This window comes from Acanthochromis polyacanthus, chromosome 3 (genome assembly GCF_021347895.1).
Source record: "Acanthochromis polyacanthus isolate Apoly-LR-REF ecotype Palm Island chromosome 3, KAUST_Apoly_ChrSc, whole genome shotgun sequence".
Lineage (NCBI taxonomy): Eukaryota > Metazoa > Chordata > Actinopteri > Pomacentridae > Acanthochromis > Acanthochromis polyacanthus.
Window position 1 is genome coordinate 4,443,292 of NC_067115.1, and position 16,497 is coordinate 4,459,788.

The window sequence follows — 16,497 nt, forward strand, 5'->3', positions numbered from 1 at the left end:
AAAACAAACACAAAATTTGACCATGTAGAATCTTGTAACAGGATATGACTCCTGCTGAGCGTGCATATAAAACTATAAGCAACAGCTGATTACATCATCACCTGCACATGTCCATCTTATCTAATGTAATCTGGCATTAGCATTGTCACACGCCCAAGTTATCTGGACAAAAAAGCAGCTTCTTATCAGTGATGCACTTTGAACGTTCATGGCAGCGTCCAATATGCTGTATAATATAAATAGATCCTTAACTATTAAATTGTTAATGTGTCAGCTTTACTTAAATGTTGCAGCTGGTACAGTTGGAGCTACTGGTGAATAATGCATCACATTTTTGGTTATTTTTTGCAAAAAGCACCTTTAAAATATTATCCACATTTGTTTTAAAGCATGAACATAGACAAAATAAATACAAAAGAATTCACAAATGTTTAATGTAAATATTAAAATAAAGATTTTCTTTAAGTATAACAACATGCATGTACATGAACAGAGAACAGTCAAAAAAGTAGCATTAATAAAACCACAAAATTGGATATGTTTACACAACGAGGTTCAGTGTACTGTGAGCATTTCATTTCCAAAAGCAGGAAGAAAATTGGTCTGAAGGGGACTGTCTTGGTTAGATTTACAAGTAAAGCTCAGGCTTATAAGAGATGTTTATTTTACAGTAAGTTTGTGCAGCACAGTGTCCAAGTGAGTATCAAGACAAACCTGGAGCTGAATGTTGTATTTTTGTTAAGCTGAGATGAAGGTTTTTTAAGATACAGGCAACCAATAGAATCATGTCAGCTAAACGAAGGAAACAGATATCAGTAAAAATCCTACTGGGTACAGTGTCCCAAAGTGATGTTGAAGTATCTCATTGCCTTCTGAAAGGCCTTTGCGTTGGATTAAAATCTGTTTTCGAGGCAGAGATGAGTGTGGCTTGTACTGCAGCAGTGTAAAGTCACGTCTCCGTTGTGATGTCCAGTCACCAGCAGGTCTCCTCCCCCCCATCGAGCCAGCTGCCAGCCTTCACTCTCAGGACCCGACAACATCTGTGAACCCCACCGACCACCCAGCTCCCAAACGCACACACAGCCGTTCTGGCTCAGGCCCACCACGCCGGAGCGGCTAACGTCGGCTTCACACAGCCTGCAGGGCACAGAGGCAGAGGTGGATGCATGAATGTTTTCACACAGACAAGCATGATTATCAGCCTGTCTGAGTACTGCATTCAACACTTTTTATATTATATCAGAATTGTTTTATCTTTAAGCCGATTTTTGACATAATACACTTAAAGATGCGTTACTTTGGATCTGGTGCAAACCATCTCTTTCTATCTGTAGTCACCAATCTGTGTTCTGAGACTACAACTCACAGCATTGTCTGCTTTGTTACATGTCACAAACAAGAACCTATTAGCACTGGGCCAGTATTAGAAATTTTAATTAAGCATGTAAAATACAAGAAACTAAGGTATTTTAAAATTAAAAAAAAAATCAAGTTATTATTGTATCAGTATTGGGCCTAGGGGAGAAAAAAGGTTGAATTCAAAGCACAAATATACGCCTCGTCTTCTCTCAGCTCTCGTCTCACCTTCCAGACCAGGCTTCTGGTGGATACAGCTGAGTAGCCAGGATGGACTTTCCACTCAGAGGGTTAATGGCGACCAAAGAGAACAAGGCCGTCTTCATCTCCTTATCCCAAAGCACCCCATCTCTCATCTTCACTTCTTTTTTTTCTTCTTCCAATGAGCTTAAAAAGTGATGCTGCAGCAGAACAAACAGCACTCCCTGCACAGCAACATACAAGAAAACACACCATTGTACACCCATTTAAAGGTTCAAACAGTTACAGTGGCACAGGGATTTTTATGACAAGTGGCTTCTTACACAGTAGGAGTATCCTCTGAGACAGGCTGTGTGCGACAAACTATCTCCGAGAGGGATTCTACACAGCAGCTGTCCAGTCTTTAAATTCCTGTAACAAACAAAAAACACTGAACTGTAAACAGCAGCAGTCTGTGTGAGCACTATAGATAGATAGATAGATAGATTAAACCTTTATTAATCCCACAGCGGGGAAATTTACAGTGTACAGCAGCAAATAGAACACTTGAAACAAAGAAAGAGTGCAGCGCACAACGCACACAGTGTATATATATATGAATAAAAATATTTTCTTCAGAAGAAGAAAAGAAAGCAGTATTTACAGCAAAATTTTTATGAAATTGCACAGCATCATTATTTACATTTTTTATTGCACAGTTTGTAAGTGGGTGAACGAACTGAAACTACTGGGAGCAGGCTTGATTGTAAAGTCTGACTGCAGCAGAAGGACCTGAGGTATCTCTCCTTTAGACACCGCGGGTGAAGCAGTCTGTCTGAAGGAGCTGCCCAGTGAGCTTACTGTTTCCTGCAGGGGGTGGGAGGTGTCCTCCATCATCATCCTGTCTCCCACCACCTCCACAGGATCAAGGGGGCAGCCCAGGACAGAACTGGCTTTCTTTACCAGTTTGTTTAGTATATATAGGTGACTATTACAGGAGATCACACGTTATTCCTGTCTCAGAGGAACTATGGAGTGTTTATGTTTATGTTGAGAAATTCAATATTTAAACTGCCAGGAGGAGGCAGCAACAAGCTGTGAGCACAACTCAATAGGTGCCAATGTAGTGAATACATTTTGAAACATGCTTCTACAAACTTATATTAACTCTCTGGTTTTCTCAGTTTCACAAGCTATGAACTAGTCCATTTCTCCTGCCCTCAGTTGCCCGTTATGTCCTTCTCTCTCCCATTGTTTTCATTTTCTGTGTCTGCAGTCTGACTTTTACAAAAAGATGCACAATTGTTAAAAAGTCACTTCTAAAAATAAAACAATTTCTCCAGTCCAAAGACTGAACACATCTCTTGTCTGTCAGTATGTCAGTCCAGTGGCCCTGAACAAGCACTGCCACTAACTCTTCATCAATGACTCAGTCTGCCCACAAAGGAGAGCAGAGCAACCAAAGGAAAACTCAAAACAGAACCGAATAGGGTTGAAATCTGAACAACTATTTGCTGCAAGGTGACCATCAATATGGCAATGACTTGGACCTGTCATCATGTCGGTCTTGCTCACCAAACAAAGAGGTGTCCACCCTCGTCTGTGCCGATGAGAGAATCAGAAACTCCATCCACTGGAGCGAGGGCTCCAACACAAACTCCAGGAGACGCGAGAGGCAGAGAGCTTGGTGAGCTGAAAGAGAGAAGAAACACTAAGACATCTGCACAATGAGGCAAGCTCTGAGGGAGGCTAAATACACTGCGCTACCTGCTGCTGTCCGACAGCGTGAACACCTGCAGAGTGGAACCTGTCGCTGAGTGGGAGGAGGTGACCACTCTGGACTTGGACACTCCCACAGCTGCCTGGACGACACCCTCACAGAACAGTGTTTGAGTGAGGCTGGAGCAGGACAGCATCCTGTGCACGTGAACAACACACATGCAGTTATGACGTAGCAGTGCAGATGCAGAAGCCTGTCTCTGCAGGCAAAATGAGTAAACCAACCTGGAGATGTCCAATGAATGCACCTCCAAGCTTAATTCTTGAGCAAAAGCCAACTTATAATGTTAACATTCAGATCAGAGAGTCTCATGTATCGTGTTGTATTCACCTCACTTCTCTGATTTCCAGCTGACCCAGAGTCACGCATATCAGCCTAGCAGCATCCGGGACAGCAAACACACTGATCACTGGCTGTAAACAACAACAACAAACAAACAAAAAACACATATATGAATGCTGTGCATGTTCATGTCCCACATCACTTCTGAATCTGCCAGCAGCTGTATGTTCTCCTGAGGTAAGTGTACCACAACTCTTCCTGTATTTGTATAAAAGTGCTCAGGCTAAATGCATCAGCTATATATGCTCATTTCCAATTTCTGTACAATTTTTTTGATGAATCGATATTTTGGTGAACTTTCCCCACTGTGGGATCAATAAAGTTCATCTTGTCGTTATAAATTACGGGAAAAAAGAAAGCATTGTCTGTATCTTTAAGACTTAATAAGTAATAAATTCTTAACAAAATGTTACCAGAGACAGTTTAATGAATTTTAATCCTACTGTGCATTGTTTACATCCATGTTTACATGACAGCAGCCTTCACTGCCATTATCACGTTACTGTTAAGGTTTTTTTAAGGGGATTACAACAACCATCAGCAGGACTGTGTGTTCCAGCGCCGTCCTGTAGGAGTCATCAGGCACAAAAATACCAGTAAAACACTGCTCACCACTGTTCAGACCTCCACAGTGTGCCTTTACGACTTGGGACATGCAGACATGTATGTGAGCGTACATTAAAACTCACCTCATTGAAGGTCCACGTGTGCACTAAGCTCCAGTCCGATGCTGAGGTCTGACTCCAAAGACACACGGCCCACTTTCCTGCTGCTGCTACAGACAAACGGCCTGAGGATCCGGGAAGACAACACGCATCCACCAGAGTGCCTCCTGCTGCAGCCTAAAAACACACACAGGAACACACACTTCACTCAGAAAACATGTCACAGATGCTGCAGGTACACATACTTCTACACAGGAAAAAAATGATCACCTATTCAATCAAAAACTGAACGTGATTGAAGCCAAGTGATAATCCTTGACATGAAAAACACACTTTCTTTTTACCTTTAGTGTGAGTGTGCACCTCGTCATTCGTTCCTCTGCTTTTTCCTCTGTTGTCAGACCCGCCTGCCCACATGACTCCAGCAGCTGAAGGCTTGAGGGAGTAGCACAGGAAGCAGGTTCAGGCTGGCTGGGAGGGAGGGAGGAGATGGATGGACATGGAGAGAGAGCTGGAGGGGAGAGCGCCTGAGTGGACGGACTGTGAGGGGGAGGCAGGGTGAGAGAAGGGGCAGAGGGAGAGGAGGTGAGGGGGACAGGGTGAGGCGTGAGTCCTACTGAGGGCAGTGTGGGGCTGGAGGTTAGAGTGGATGAGGGCAGGCGTGGGGTTGTGAAGGGGTCGGGCGCTGAGGCCGGAGGAGACGTCAACAGGAGCTGAGAGTGGACACTGTGGTGCATTACATACGGGGTCTTATTTCCAATTAGTTTGTTTGCGGAAAGATTCACGCCGGGTTCTGAAGGTTCTTTTGAATGTTCAGCAGGAGACTTCACCTTCAGATGCTTCACAGGAGAGTCCTGTGCATCTTTAGTGTCACTACATGTACGCATAGCAGTGGAGCTGTCAGGAGGTTCCTCAGGCGCTTCCTGTAGAGGGGAAGCAAAAGTAAGAGCCTCAGTGACAGCTCTGTTTTCTGCTTGGGGGTTGCCAGATGTCAGCTCCTCTAAAGGCTGGTCTACACCACTGTACTTGATCTGTTTCTCTGATGCAGGCTGCTGTATGCTCCCTGATGATTCAGTGACATTATCGCTCTCTTTGCCGATGAGTCCGTCTGCACAGTCAGGATATTTTATAGATCTGTGTGTGCTGCTCACTGATAGGATACTCTGGCTACAGCTGTTCGGTGCCTCAGTTTCATTCCCTTCACGTTTATCTACACAGTCATCAGCACACATTGATGCAGTTTCTGTTGGGCTGCAGTGAGTCTCATAGTGGAGGTTTTCAGTCAGCTGCTTTACATGGGTTTCTGTAATGTCTCGATCAGATTGCTCTACACTTACGGACTGGTTTATCAGTTTATCTTTAACCTTGTGTTCTATTGATGAAATTGAGAGGTGTACAGGCGGTGCAGCAGCCTGGAGTTCTTCAGTCATACGGGGTGCAGTTGTGATTTTGGGCGTGAGGCTGAGCGGGAGTGGAAGAAGCGTCACTGGGTCGCTGCTGCTGCATCGAGGGTCAGATCGGCGGTCGCTGTTTTGCGTGTTGTAAGATGAAGGTGACAAATGTTCAACTCCCGACTCCATGGCGACCTGGCGAAGCTTGTGCAGCTTAAAGGAGGCAAAACGGTCGTCTGGGAGGTGGAAATCTTGAGGCATATCCATTTTCATCAGGCTGTTGACCAGGGTGGCAGCGGACAGAGACGGCAGAGGAAAAAGAGATGTTTGAGCCGCCGGTGGAGACGAAGGCAAAAGGACACATGGCCACCTTGATGTGTCTGAAATAAGAAAGAAATAGAATGAATGAAAGAATGTGAGACGATGCAGAGACAAAGCAGTCCTTCAGAAACATGCTCCTGTCATGGACGTTCCAATGTAATCGATCAGACTGGCCATCTGTTTTGTTCTTTAACGACTGCTCATCTCCTGTGTATAGTGTTAAACACATGAAGAGTCGGTTTATTCAATTTGCCTCTTATAAATATATTCAGTATCATCATGAGTGCTTGTCCAGTATGTTTACAGTGAGTAGAAAACAATGATCTAACATTATTTTGAACAGAACTTACTACTGTATATATTTTTAAGTATTTCAGCCGTTTCCACTATGTGGGAATGACATTACTAGGTGTCATTGGACCCACAGATGATGTTTAACTGAGCTGGCAAGCTAGGAGAATACAAACAATGAGACTGTTTTGACCTCAGTGAAAGAACATGTCAATCAACACAACAGTAGGACTTTTTGACATTGTTTAAATACATTTTGGACAGAATTTTTGGATGTAAATGGCACAGAGCCATAAGGTAGAATAAGCAGTTCAAGCTTCAGCAAGCGACAGAGGGGTGAGCCGAAAAATACGCAGCGACTTCTGCACATTTTAGTGGAGGCAATGGTACCGAGTTACATCAAAGCCATTTTAAGGCAGGGGCTTTCATGGCAAATAATCTTATGAATATGTAACTTTGAGTTACAGTGATGAGGCTTTAGTGCTAAAATCAGCAACTGGTCGGAGATTTTAAGAGGGATTATAGTTAATAGTGAAAAGCTAAATTAACACTAGCTGTTTCCTTTAATTGATTATATACAGTTCTATTCCTACTATCTACTACAGAACTAAAACTCTGAGTCTTACCTCTGGTTATCTGTGGGGCTGTGTCAGTCTTGACAGTGTTCTTCAGAAAGATGGGATAGTTCTTCTTCAGATGTTCAGGGGCACAGCAGGATGGAGCTTCATTAACTGCAGGACAAGACTGTGAAGAGGTGCTGTGGATGGACACAGGCTGGGATTCATCTGAAACTGAAACAGTCTCTGCGGTGAGGCAGGGCTTTGGTCCATCAGCTCCATGAAGAGACTCAGAGGAGGAGACCGGGGTGCTGGTGGGTTGAGGATGACCTGAGGTTTGAACACAGCTTAGCTGACAGGTGTTTAATCCAACAGCTGACCGTGGGGTCTGAGGTCTTCCTCTGCCTCTACCTCTCTTCCTCCTCCTGCCCCTGGCTGGACGAGCAGTGGTGACCGTGGAAGAAAAGCAAGCGTCTGGGTTGATGTGATCTAAAATCTTGCTGGAGCTCTGGCTGTGGACAGCAGATACACTGGAAACTTGCACATGTGATGGCTTCAGAGGATCGACAGATGCAGTCGTCACAGAGGAGCAATCTGTCTGGACGTGTTGATCTGAATGTTCGGCGGTGTGTGTGTTCCTATTGAGTCCTGTGCCGCGGCCCTGGCTTCTGCGTTTTCGTCCCATGTTCAGCTGGGACACTATGACAGCCTGCATGTCAGGTTGGCTCTGTGAAAGTGACATGCGCCTTGTGGTTCGAACGTAGTACTCCACTGGAAAAAGCAGTCCTTCCACTAACGTACAGGAGTCTAGAAGGCTTCCACCTTTTCCATCTCCTGTGATCCCATTCTTTTCCTCTTTTACTTCCACACTACTATTATGCTTGTTTTCACTGTCTGCATTCTCAGTTGCATTTTGTTCAATGTCTTTATTACTGTTCTCTTCACACAGCCTTTTTTTTCCCTGTTCTCTAATATGTTCACCATCCTCCACTCTCTCTTTCCTTCCTCCATTTTCTGTGCCATCTTGTCCACTTTGTTCTGTTGTTGAAGCAGGGTTGCAACATGTGAGCAACAAGTCAGATGACCGTAATTCTTGTATTCCTTCAGTTTTTAACTCAGTCTCTTTTTGCCTTGGTTCTTCACATCCTTGGATCTCCATTCCTTCCATATCTCCTGCTTCAGTGCACCCATGTGTGTTCCACTGTGTAAGATGCCGAGAGGGAGACTCCGATTCTGTACTAGAAAATAATTCTTCACTTTCATTTGCAACATTTGTTTGTTGGGACTTGATTTTCTCCACCTCTTCTGCTGTTCCAGCACTTTCAGTCCCTTCACTCTGCTCCTTATGCTTTTCACTGTCGTCTGTGCTTCTGCCAGCCTCAGCACTCCTCTTTTCCCAGCGTAAGCGGCTTCGCCGTGATCTGAGGCGGAGGGCTGGACTGGGTCTGTGACCTCTTAATGCATCATGGCAAGAATCTGGGGTTTCTGGACAAGCAGCATCAGATGGGAGCAGGAATCTGATCACTTGGCTCCTCCTAGGGTTATCAGAATCTGTGATAAGATAAGTTATGAATTCTAATTTGCAAAACATTTTCTGCTTCGCACAGTTATGACAGTGTAGATTCATTTGATCAAAAAACGTATGGTCTGTTTATATAAGCAACAACTAACTGATTGACTTCGGTGTAGCTGTTTAATCACTGCAGTTATGCTCAATTAAAGAGACTTCATTAGATTAGGACTAGTGGTTATACAATGCAGGTATAATCTTGCCATTGGCTGTGAATTTCATGCAGTTGTCTAATTCATTTTTGCCACCTAAGTGTTACTGTCTTCAAAACCCACGACAACAACCAGGCAGCAGCTTACCACACAAAATTTTCAAGTTTTACTGAAGATTTGGATCGTGTAATAAAGCAGCTCTACTACTTTATTAAAACTAATCACAGTGCCCAGCTCACTGCATGTCGTATGTTCTATCCAAATAACTCCCCTATCACTATTTTGAGGGAACACCAAAGCCACACATTACTCAGCTGTGCCAATATGATTGTGACTGGCTTAAAGAAATGCAAACATGCCACAGCTTTTATTTGATAGAACACGGTGGTGCCAGACCATTCTACACAGCTCTGTGTCAGTGCTACAGAATGGCCCGGCTATGTGAGAGTCACCTTCAGTGTGTCCCTGGCTCTGGGGTCTGCCTGTGTCTGTTGCATTACCGCTGTTCAGGATCAATGCAGTTGGGCTGAGACGGGGATGAGATGAAACCTGTGGATCTTTCTGGTCTTGTTGGTTCTGTTGAGTGATCCTGCTCCTCACATGTTTCCGCACTGCGTCCAAACGCTCAGCACGCTGTGTGCAGATCAACATGTATATGAGGCAAACTGCTCTATATTTTACTAGTGAAAGCACAGTGAAGGACAATACATCTCACCTGCAGTCTCTGGGCTGTCTTGAGATATTCCCGTTGTAACTGGGCCAACTTCCTGCGAAGCTGAGTGCGAACATCACAGTGGTAATGTCAAAAGAAACACAGCAAGGCTCATGTTAGCACCAAACATGACTAATATCTCGGACAAATTACCTTCTCCTTGTCATCACAGTGCAGCGTCGTCCTCAGCTGGTCATCACACTGCAGTAAATCTCCCACTTTAGTGTCCATTTTGCTCACTTGACACGTTCCTGACACACAACACACGACTTACATGTAGCCACAGCTGACATGACAGTTTAGCATAGTTTAACACTTGTTGTATAGCTGATTCATAAATACGTCTTAAAGCGCTAGCTCTGCTAAGCTTGCGGGATACATGCGAGTTAAACTGTCTGTTAACACGTCATAACATAATTAACAGTTTATCCTGCGAATAATAAAGACAGCTGAACATCTTCTTCCACTTGTAGGTAAACAACACAGATTAGTTAACTTACAAAACTGGTTGGAGGGTAACTACGGAGTTTTTAGCATTTCAGAGAAACCGCGGTGTTTGTGTGACGCAAACTCGTTGAGACCTGAATAATAGATATCAGAACATACCTCTAAAGGGCCCTGTTTTGATGCTTGTTGGGCACTTAAAGTGAAATAATATAACCATTGATTCAAATAAAACATCTCTTTTTTATCACTAAGTTAAATATATTGTTGTAAAAGCTTCACCTACTCGAATTAGGATGTCACACTCTGATCGACTACATCTTCAATAGATTAGTAAGCCTGTGACATGGACTGGGTGTTGCTACAGACCACACTGTGTATGATACAGATAATGTGATCATTTGCCCCCACGAAAGTCGCTTTGGCCTCTTTTCCTGGCTTAAATGAGGACAAAACAGTGAGAATCTAGACCACAAAGACTATAGAGACACAAGGTACAGTAATAATGAGAAATAATAATTTTATTAGTTGTTCAAACTGTCAAAATTCACAAACAGGAAGGAGTGAAGCTATAAACAAATTAGACTATAAATATCAGCGGTAAAGTCTCCATTATCATGCAAGTAAAGCAACATAGCAGCAGATCAAAGTGTTCTTTCAGACAGCAGAGGGCTCCAAAGTTAATATATTTTATGCTTATGTATTTAATTCTTCAATTTCTGGCATGGAAGGTTCTTTTTTTGTCGCTACACAATTGGTTCCTGATCTATGAACATCTCTGGTCACGTTGTGTTCAAGTTTCATACATAATTTTGTAGCTGCCAGGAGATTTACATAGTAAGTCAAATTCAAATTCCTTATGCAAATGTTAATAATCTGATAATCTGATGGAGCCACAGGGCTTCTAATGTGTTTGACATTTTAAAGGATCTGTCTGTGCTGTTTTTTAAAATCAGTGTCTGCTTTTACATGAAGTTTGATTAAAATAACATCAGGGGCTATCAGTATTTTAAAAAATCCAATTTTTTCCACAACTGAAGTTGAACTAGTTTTATTTTGCACAGAAAATGTTTACATTTGGAAAACCTTTCACATCACAATAAAATTAGGCATGATGTGTTAATTCCACGACAGGAGATATGTGATTTTCCCTATAATTAGTTAAATAGCCCACATATATCGGTATCGGAAATTGAGAGTTGGACAATGTCAGCAAAAAAAAAAAAGCCAATTCCCAACATCCCTAACGTTAACACAGTTTTAGCAGATACTTAATTGCTTTCTCGCACAGACTCAGGTGAAAAGATTGATAAAACTATCTTAATAGCTTCAGTAAAAAGCAACTGGACCCTTTGTTTGAGGATCATTTTACTCTCATCCAAGAGGCTTCTTTATTCTAACTCTTAAGACTACCTTGAGCCAGATGACTGAGAATCTACATAAACATTCTCATGTCTGTGTGCCCAAGTACAGAGCTTAGTTTAGCTGACTGAACACAGGTAAACAACTGACCTGACTTTGTAGAAAAGATGCCTAAATTTGTCTACAAGCAGCAGTGTGTAAAACTGTGCTGCACTTTTCCTTGGCCAGAAGGGTAAAATCTTCTCATCAGACTCTCAACAAGAAAGAAAATAGCTTACCTAAAATGTCACTGTTCCTCTCAGCTTATTTGACCCAACCCCAGCAGTGGATTACTGATGTAAACTTGTGCTAACAGTAGAAAGTGACAGTTTGACACGGGCAGAAAAATGGTACACAGGTAAGGATTTAAAATAATTTAAATAGTTTATTACAATTTCCTTCAAATGATAGCCTCAGGTACAAAGTTTTAGGACAAATACGCAATTCATATATTTGGCACTTCTTTCTTATATAACTGAGTTATTTAGTAACATAAACGATGTACGACAACCAAGGCCCCTGAAACAAGAAAGTTAAACACTGTCAGCCTGAGCGAGGAAGTTTCCCTTTAAAAACCGTCACTACTGTCATGTAAATGTAAACAATCATAGTTGATGTATCATTGTAGAGCAATCTGTAACTGTTGCGGATGACACACTGAAAAATCTAAATACAGTTGACAATCAGTCAGTCAGTCTCTTTCATTTGTGAACTTTATTTCCTGCAAGAAAAAACAAACTGTCTGAGCACCTCATCTGCTGAGCACCAATCACACCAAAGCTTTCTGGGGATGTCACAATGGTGATAAATGTGGTGGTTGAGCCACGTGGCTCTGAAACAGAGTTATCCGATCCAGAAGTGTTAGTGGAATATCTCTGATGACTGAAGGAAGGTCTTCATGTTGTAGCGGATAGATGACCACGCTGAGAGCCGAGCGCCCACCAGAAAATCTAACAGAACAAAACAGGGAAAAAGAGGGACATTTGAAATTAGACTCATAAGGGGAATGTCTGAGCTACGGTATTATGTCCCATATTTTAACATGCCAAACACAATCACTGACCTGTCCAGCAGTACTTTCTCCAGTGTCCGACAAGCCACTAAGGTGCCGCCCATGAATATGTGGCACATGATGACATGGCAGCAACGCTCCATGAAGGTTTCTACGGCTGATGGGTCGAAGGTGCCGCTACGTGAGATCAGGCAGACACGCTGGAGACGAGAGCAGCAGGACAGAGCCTCAAAGAACGAGGTGTTGGCATTCAGGTAGGGCTGCTCTAACCTGAGAAACACACACAGGGTTCAATGACTAAAAACACGAAGCGGAACTACAAATCCAAACTTGTTCAGTGAGTGTTAATGAGAATACCTGATGTACTATTTATAGTATTTTGTTGAGAATCTAAAACACAATCTCTAATGACAAAAAATTTCACTCAACAAATCTTTGAACTAGGTGGTAAATTCTGACTGCATGAGTTGCCGGATTAAAAAAGACAACTAATTCTGCTGATGCTAAATGAATAAATGAGTTACTGGATTTTTTAACAGCAGGTTTTATAAATCTTATATCAAAAAAGAAAGTCTACCTGATAGCCCACTAAAGAAAGTCTATTTTAGGATTAACATTAAAAACAAATGTTTTGATTTGTAAATGGAAGGCATATGATTATAATCACAACTTTACTATCCATCTGGAAGTAAAATGGATAGTAATAATACACACTAATAGTACTTAGCGTGTATTATTACAGTGAGATGGTACCCACAGGCATCTTCTAACCTGAGTTCCTGTAGCTGTGTGCAGTGTTTCAGCATGTCCAGCAAGGTAGGAGTGTAGTTCATGATTTTCAGTGATCCCAGATTGGCGAGAGATAAAACCCGCAGGTCTCTGCAGTGCCTGGCCATCTGTACCAGGCCCGTTCCCCTGAGCACCCCAGGAAGTCCAGCAAGAGTCAGACGATGCAATCGAGGCAAAGCTTCGAGTGCTGCTATGTGCGCGTCGCCCACGCCTCGTGCCCACGCACACATACCACGAGGCTCCACACTGGCACGAGAGCAAGGCTCAAGTCGAGGCAGCAAAGAGGCAAAACCCGGACCGATGAGCTCAAAGGTCTCTAAAAAAGGGCAGCCAGCTAAGAGCAGAGCGAGCCCTGAGGTGCTGTCACCCGACAGAGAAGACTCTATATCAGGCTTGTAATTCCGGATCCCTACACGTGGAACTTTCTTTAACCCCTGGAACAGCGGAGAGGGAGGTGTGTTGTGTGTGGAGATGTGATTCATGTTTAAGCCATCTGACAGAGCGCAGGCAGGCAGTGTGAGAGAGCACAGGTGTCTCAATTTGGCCAAGCTGGCACACAGGTGTGATTCCCCATCCAGCCCAGGTGAGTTTTCATGATGATAGTGTGTGTGCATCAGGTTTAGGTGATTAATGTTGGAGCAGCCAACTGCCAGCTGCCTCATCGTCCCAGCAACCAGCTGATCTTCCACACTCCTGCACTCTGAGTACGGAACATGGTTGATTCCACTGAGGTTCAGGCTGATCAGCTGCGTGCCATCTCTGACTCCACCTTCCAGCAGCGACCGGAACACCTGAGGCCACAATGCTGGGCAGCGGCTGAAGCTGAGGTGCCTGGGGCTGTTTCCCTCCAGAGCTCGCTTTAGTGACAAAGAATCTAACCAGGACCGAGGGAGCTGCAGCGCCACCAGGTCACCGTGTTGGCCCAAGCTCTGAGCCAGCGAGGGAGCAGCCGGCCAGTGAGCGGGGTTTGGACCAGGAATTGACACGATGAAAACTCGGAGACGCTTTGGAACGTGAACACTGAACACTGCCAGGTAGAGAAGGAGCAAGGTCTGGTTTACCTATGGAATGCACAGATACATTAGAGCGTATACTGCAGGTTTATGAGGAGAAGTATTATTTGTACACGTACTAACAAACTCACCTCTCCTGGGGCCAGCCTGGCAGTAAACTCCTCCAGCTGCTGGTAATGTGGAACACTGCTCTGGCCAACCATTAACTGACAGCAAACGCCAACACCTTCTCTGGTCACATCTGGGATGTCAAACTGCAGCATCAGCCTACAGCACAAAGACACACCAACAAGCAGTAACATATTGTGTCCTTAGCAGGAACAAAAATGTGAATACACATGCACTTTAGATGATGAGTGTCATTAGTTTGGTGTTGATTCAACTCTACCAGTGGAATAAATACATGAAGGTGGATGTATTCTGGTGTCACACAGTCACCTGTTAAAGTGTTAGGTCTACAAAACTGTGCGCAAGTTTGCCCCTATTTTTTCTAATATGAGTCAGCAGAGCTTAACGCAGTGACACAGCCACAAAGCAATGTTAAAGATTTGAATATTCTGGACACATATCTCTTGAAATCTTAACAATGTGACAGATTCTTACTTGCGGAGTTGGGAACAGCATGGAACCACACCATAGCTTGGTGTGAAGAGAGTCTGTCTGAGCTCTGACAGGCGGCTCAGGGTGTCCACAGCCTCTGAACTGAGCAAAAGCGAGTTGAAGTCAGCCGTCACATCAAAAGCAAGTGATTTGAGTAAAGACAGGGAGGAGAGGAGCCGGGACAAGCGAAGGGGAGTGAGGCGACATCCCATGACATCAAGGTCGGTCACTCCTCTGCAGCGTGCAAGATGATCCAGGGTAGAACCAGACAGCCAGTAGCAACCATTCAGGCTGAGAGACTGCACATGGTTAGCTAGCTGCTTCAGTACCCGCCGAAACAACAGGTCTTCAGTCTGGAAAGACAAAACATGAATGAAGAAATGGTGTTAAAACTGTTAAAATGTAAAAGAAATGTTTGTTTTTTTAATGTAAGGAAAGTTACACGCACAAGCTTCAGGATTTTAGAAAACTGTGAGGGTGTACCTGATACTCTTCAGACAGGTTGACATTTGTGAGCAGGGTCTTGTCATGGCACAGTGTGTGTAACTTATGGCAGACGTTTGCCACATTCAGCAGCAGGTCACACACTGGAACGTAGCGGAGGATGCACAGTAAGGATCTCATCGGGCAAATCCGACATCCCCATGCGGGTACAAGACATTGTGTCCTCGTCACATACAGCCTGAAAGAGACAGTAAACAGCGTCACCATCAGGCACTTTTTGACCATCTGTAAATCTGTGTACTGGGATTTTGTTTTTGAGATCCAGCAAAGATAAAGGAGCTGTTTACAATGCTAGGTACAGCTGGGCAATATGGTGATTTACACCCTGAGACTGTGTAAATTTAAGCCCTTTCAGAAGTTTTGCTTTAATATTTACTCCTTGGCAGCTCTTCTTTTAATGTGTGCTGTGTATCATCAAGTCATTGTAGGCAATGTTGCTAATCAATGAGAGGCTTGTGTTCGGGCTAACTGGACTTTTACATAATTTCTGCATTAATGCAGGTATTTCACTGACTAAATTTCCCAAAAAGCAGGCATTCCCTAATGGCTATTTTGTCAGATATAAATACGATAGTGCTTACACTAGTTAGAGCTCCTTACTAACTATAACTGAGGAATAATTTAGGGGAATCACATAATAATAGTGATTTTTTTGTTGTTAAATTAGGAAGTGACATTAGCTGCTATGCTAATATAAAACTATAAAGTGCAAGAAATAAAAAAATACAGCCTCATAGCACAAAGAGTCTATGTGTTAATACAAATCAAGTTGCAGATGGACACAAAGTTGGTTAAATTAGACTTAAGAACAAAGAATCAGTCATCAGCATTACCACTAGCAAGAGCATCTCTGACTGTTTGTGTTCAAATACTTCTACAAATTATGTTTGTTGTTAGCTTCACAGAGGAGCAGACCGTTTGAAAGAGAGGGAGGAATACTAGCCTTTCGACCGTCTGTCTGTAAGCATTAACCAAACTTGGCTAAAAGTTTTAGTGCTATTTGGGTGAAACCTCGAATTACCCAACCAGCGTTAACATTAAGCTAGCGTTAGGTCGATCGCTCTGCGCTACAAACTACGATTGTGTTGCTGAGGTTTGTCAGCCGACGAACCTTTACAATTGTCGGTCCATGTCCTCTGACAGCCCACACACAGCCCCACTCATGGTCAGCAGGTTTTTTTCGGGAGTTTATCCACCCAGCCAGCGATTCATGGTCCAACGAACCTGCTTCTACACTGAACCACTGCGGCTCTACGTCCGTTAGCTGCACGGGAGCATTTCTGCTGCATACACATGTCGGAAGACTTTCAGTGACGGACAGACTTCCCGTCGTTGCAACATTTACTTTTTAAGTTTAGTATTGAAGTAAAAATATTTTTAAAAAAACAAAAAACAATGACTTGTGTATTGTCCATAG

At 43.4% G+C, this 16,497-nt stretch overlaps 2 protein-coding genes across 2 annotated transcripts; both read right to left on the reverse strand.

Annotated features, from left to right (window-relative positions):
* Positions 1 to 417: 417 nt before the first annotated feature.
* On the reverse strand, positions 418 to 9,894 carry palb2 (partner and localizer of BRCA2). Its single transcript, XM_022220702.2, has 13 exons — positions 9,818 to 9,894; positions 9,471 to 9,568; positions 9,321 to 9,380; positions 9,058 to 9,238; positions 6,953 to 8,434; positions 4,668 to 6,094; positions 4,348 to 4,500; positions 3,647 to 3,729; positions 3,304 to 3,453; positions 3,112 to 3,228; positions 1,881 to 1,968; positions 1,585 to 1,781; positions 418 to 1,137 (listed from the first exon to the last, which is right to left on the reverse strand). The coding sequence occupies exons 2-13, from the start codon at positions 9,546 to 9,548 to the stop codon at positions 894 to 896; spliced, it is 4,260 nt and encodes a 1,419-aa protein (XP_022076394.2). The 5' UTR covers positions 9,549 to 9,568; positions 9,818 to 9,894; the 3' UTR covers positions 418 to 893.
* Positions 9,895 to 11,527: 1,633 nt separating this feature from the next.
* Positions 11,528 to 15,284, reverse strand: fbxl18 (F-box and leucine-rich repeat protein 18). Its single transcript, XM_051946090.1, has 6 exons — positions 15,060 to 15,284; positions 14,580 to 14,929; positions 14,108 to 14,243; positions 12,946 to 14,024; positions 12,226 to 12,444; positions 11,528 to 12,112 (listed from the first exon to the last, which is right to left on the reverse strand). The coding sequence occupies exons 1-6, from the start codon at positions 15,198 to 15,200 to the stop codon at positions 11,956 to 11,958; spliced, it is 2,082 nt and encodes a 693-aa protein (XP_051802050.1). The 5' UTR covers positions 15,201 to 15,284; the 3' UTR covers positions 11,528 to 11,955.
* Between the last annotated feature and the right edge of the window lie 1,213 nt (positions 15,285 to 16,497).

What these genes read in the sequence shown, in the direction of transcription:
- palb2 (XM_022220702.2), bottom strand. Translation starts at nt 9,548, where the DNA reads ATGGACACTAAAGTGGGAGATTTACTGCAGTGTGATGACCAGCTGAGG. An exon ending in GGTGCACACTCACACTAAAG is followed by an intron (nt 4,501 to 4,667) that starts GTAAAAAGAAAG and finishes GTGTGTTTTTAG; the next exon opens with GCTGCAGCAGGAGGCACTCT. An exon ending in GGTGGACACCTCTTTGTTTG is followed by an intron (nt 1,969 to 3,111) that starts GTGAGCAAGACC and finishes TGTTTGTTACAG; the next exon opens with GAATTTAAAGACTGGACAGC.
- fbxl18 (XM_051946090.1), bottom strand. Translation starts at nt 15,200, where the DNA reads ATGAGATCCTTACTGTGCATCCTCCGCTACGTTCCAGTGTGTGACCTG. An exon ending in CCAGGCTGGCCCCAGGAGAG is followed by an intron (nt 14,025 to 14,107) that starts GTGAGTTTGTTA and finishes TGCATTCCATAG; the next exon opens with GTAAACCAGACCTTGCTCCT. An exon ending in ACACAGCTACAGGAACTCAG is followed by an intron (nt 12,445 to 12,945) that starts GTTAGAAGATGC and finishes TGTGTTTCTCAG; the next exon opens with GTTAGAGCAGCCCTACCTGA.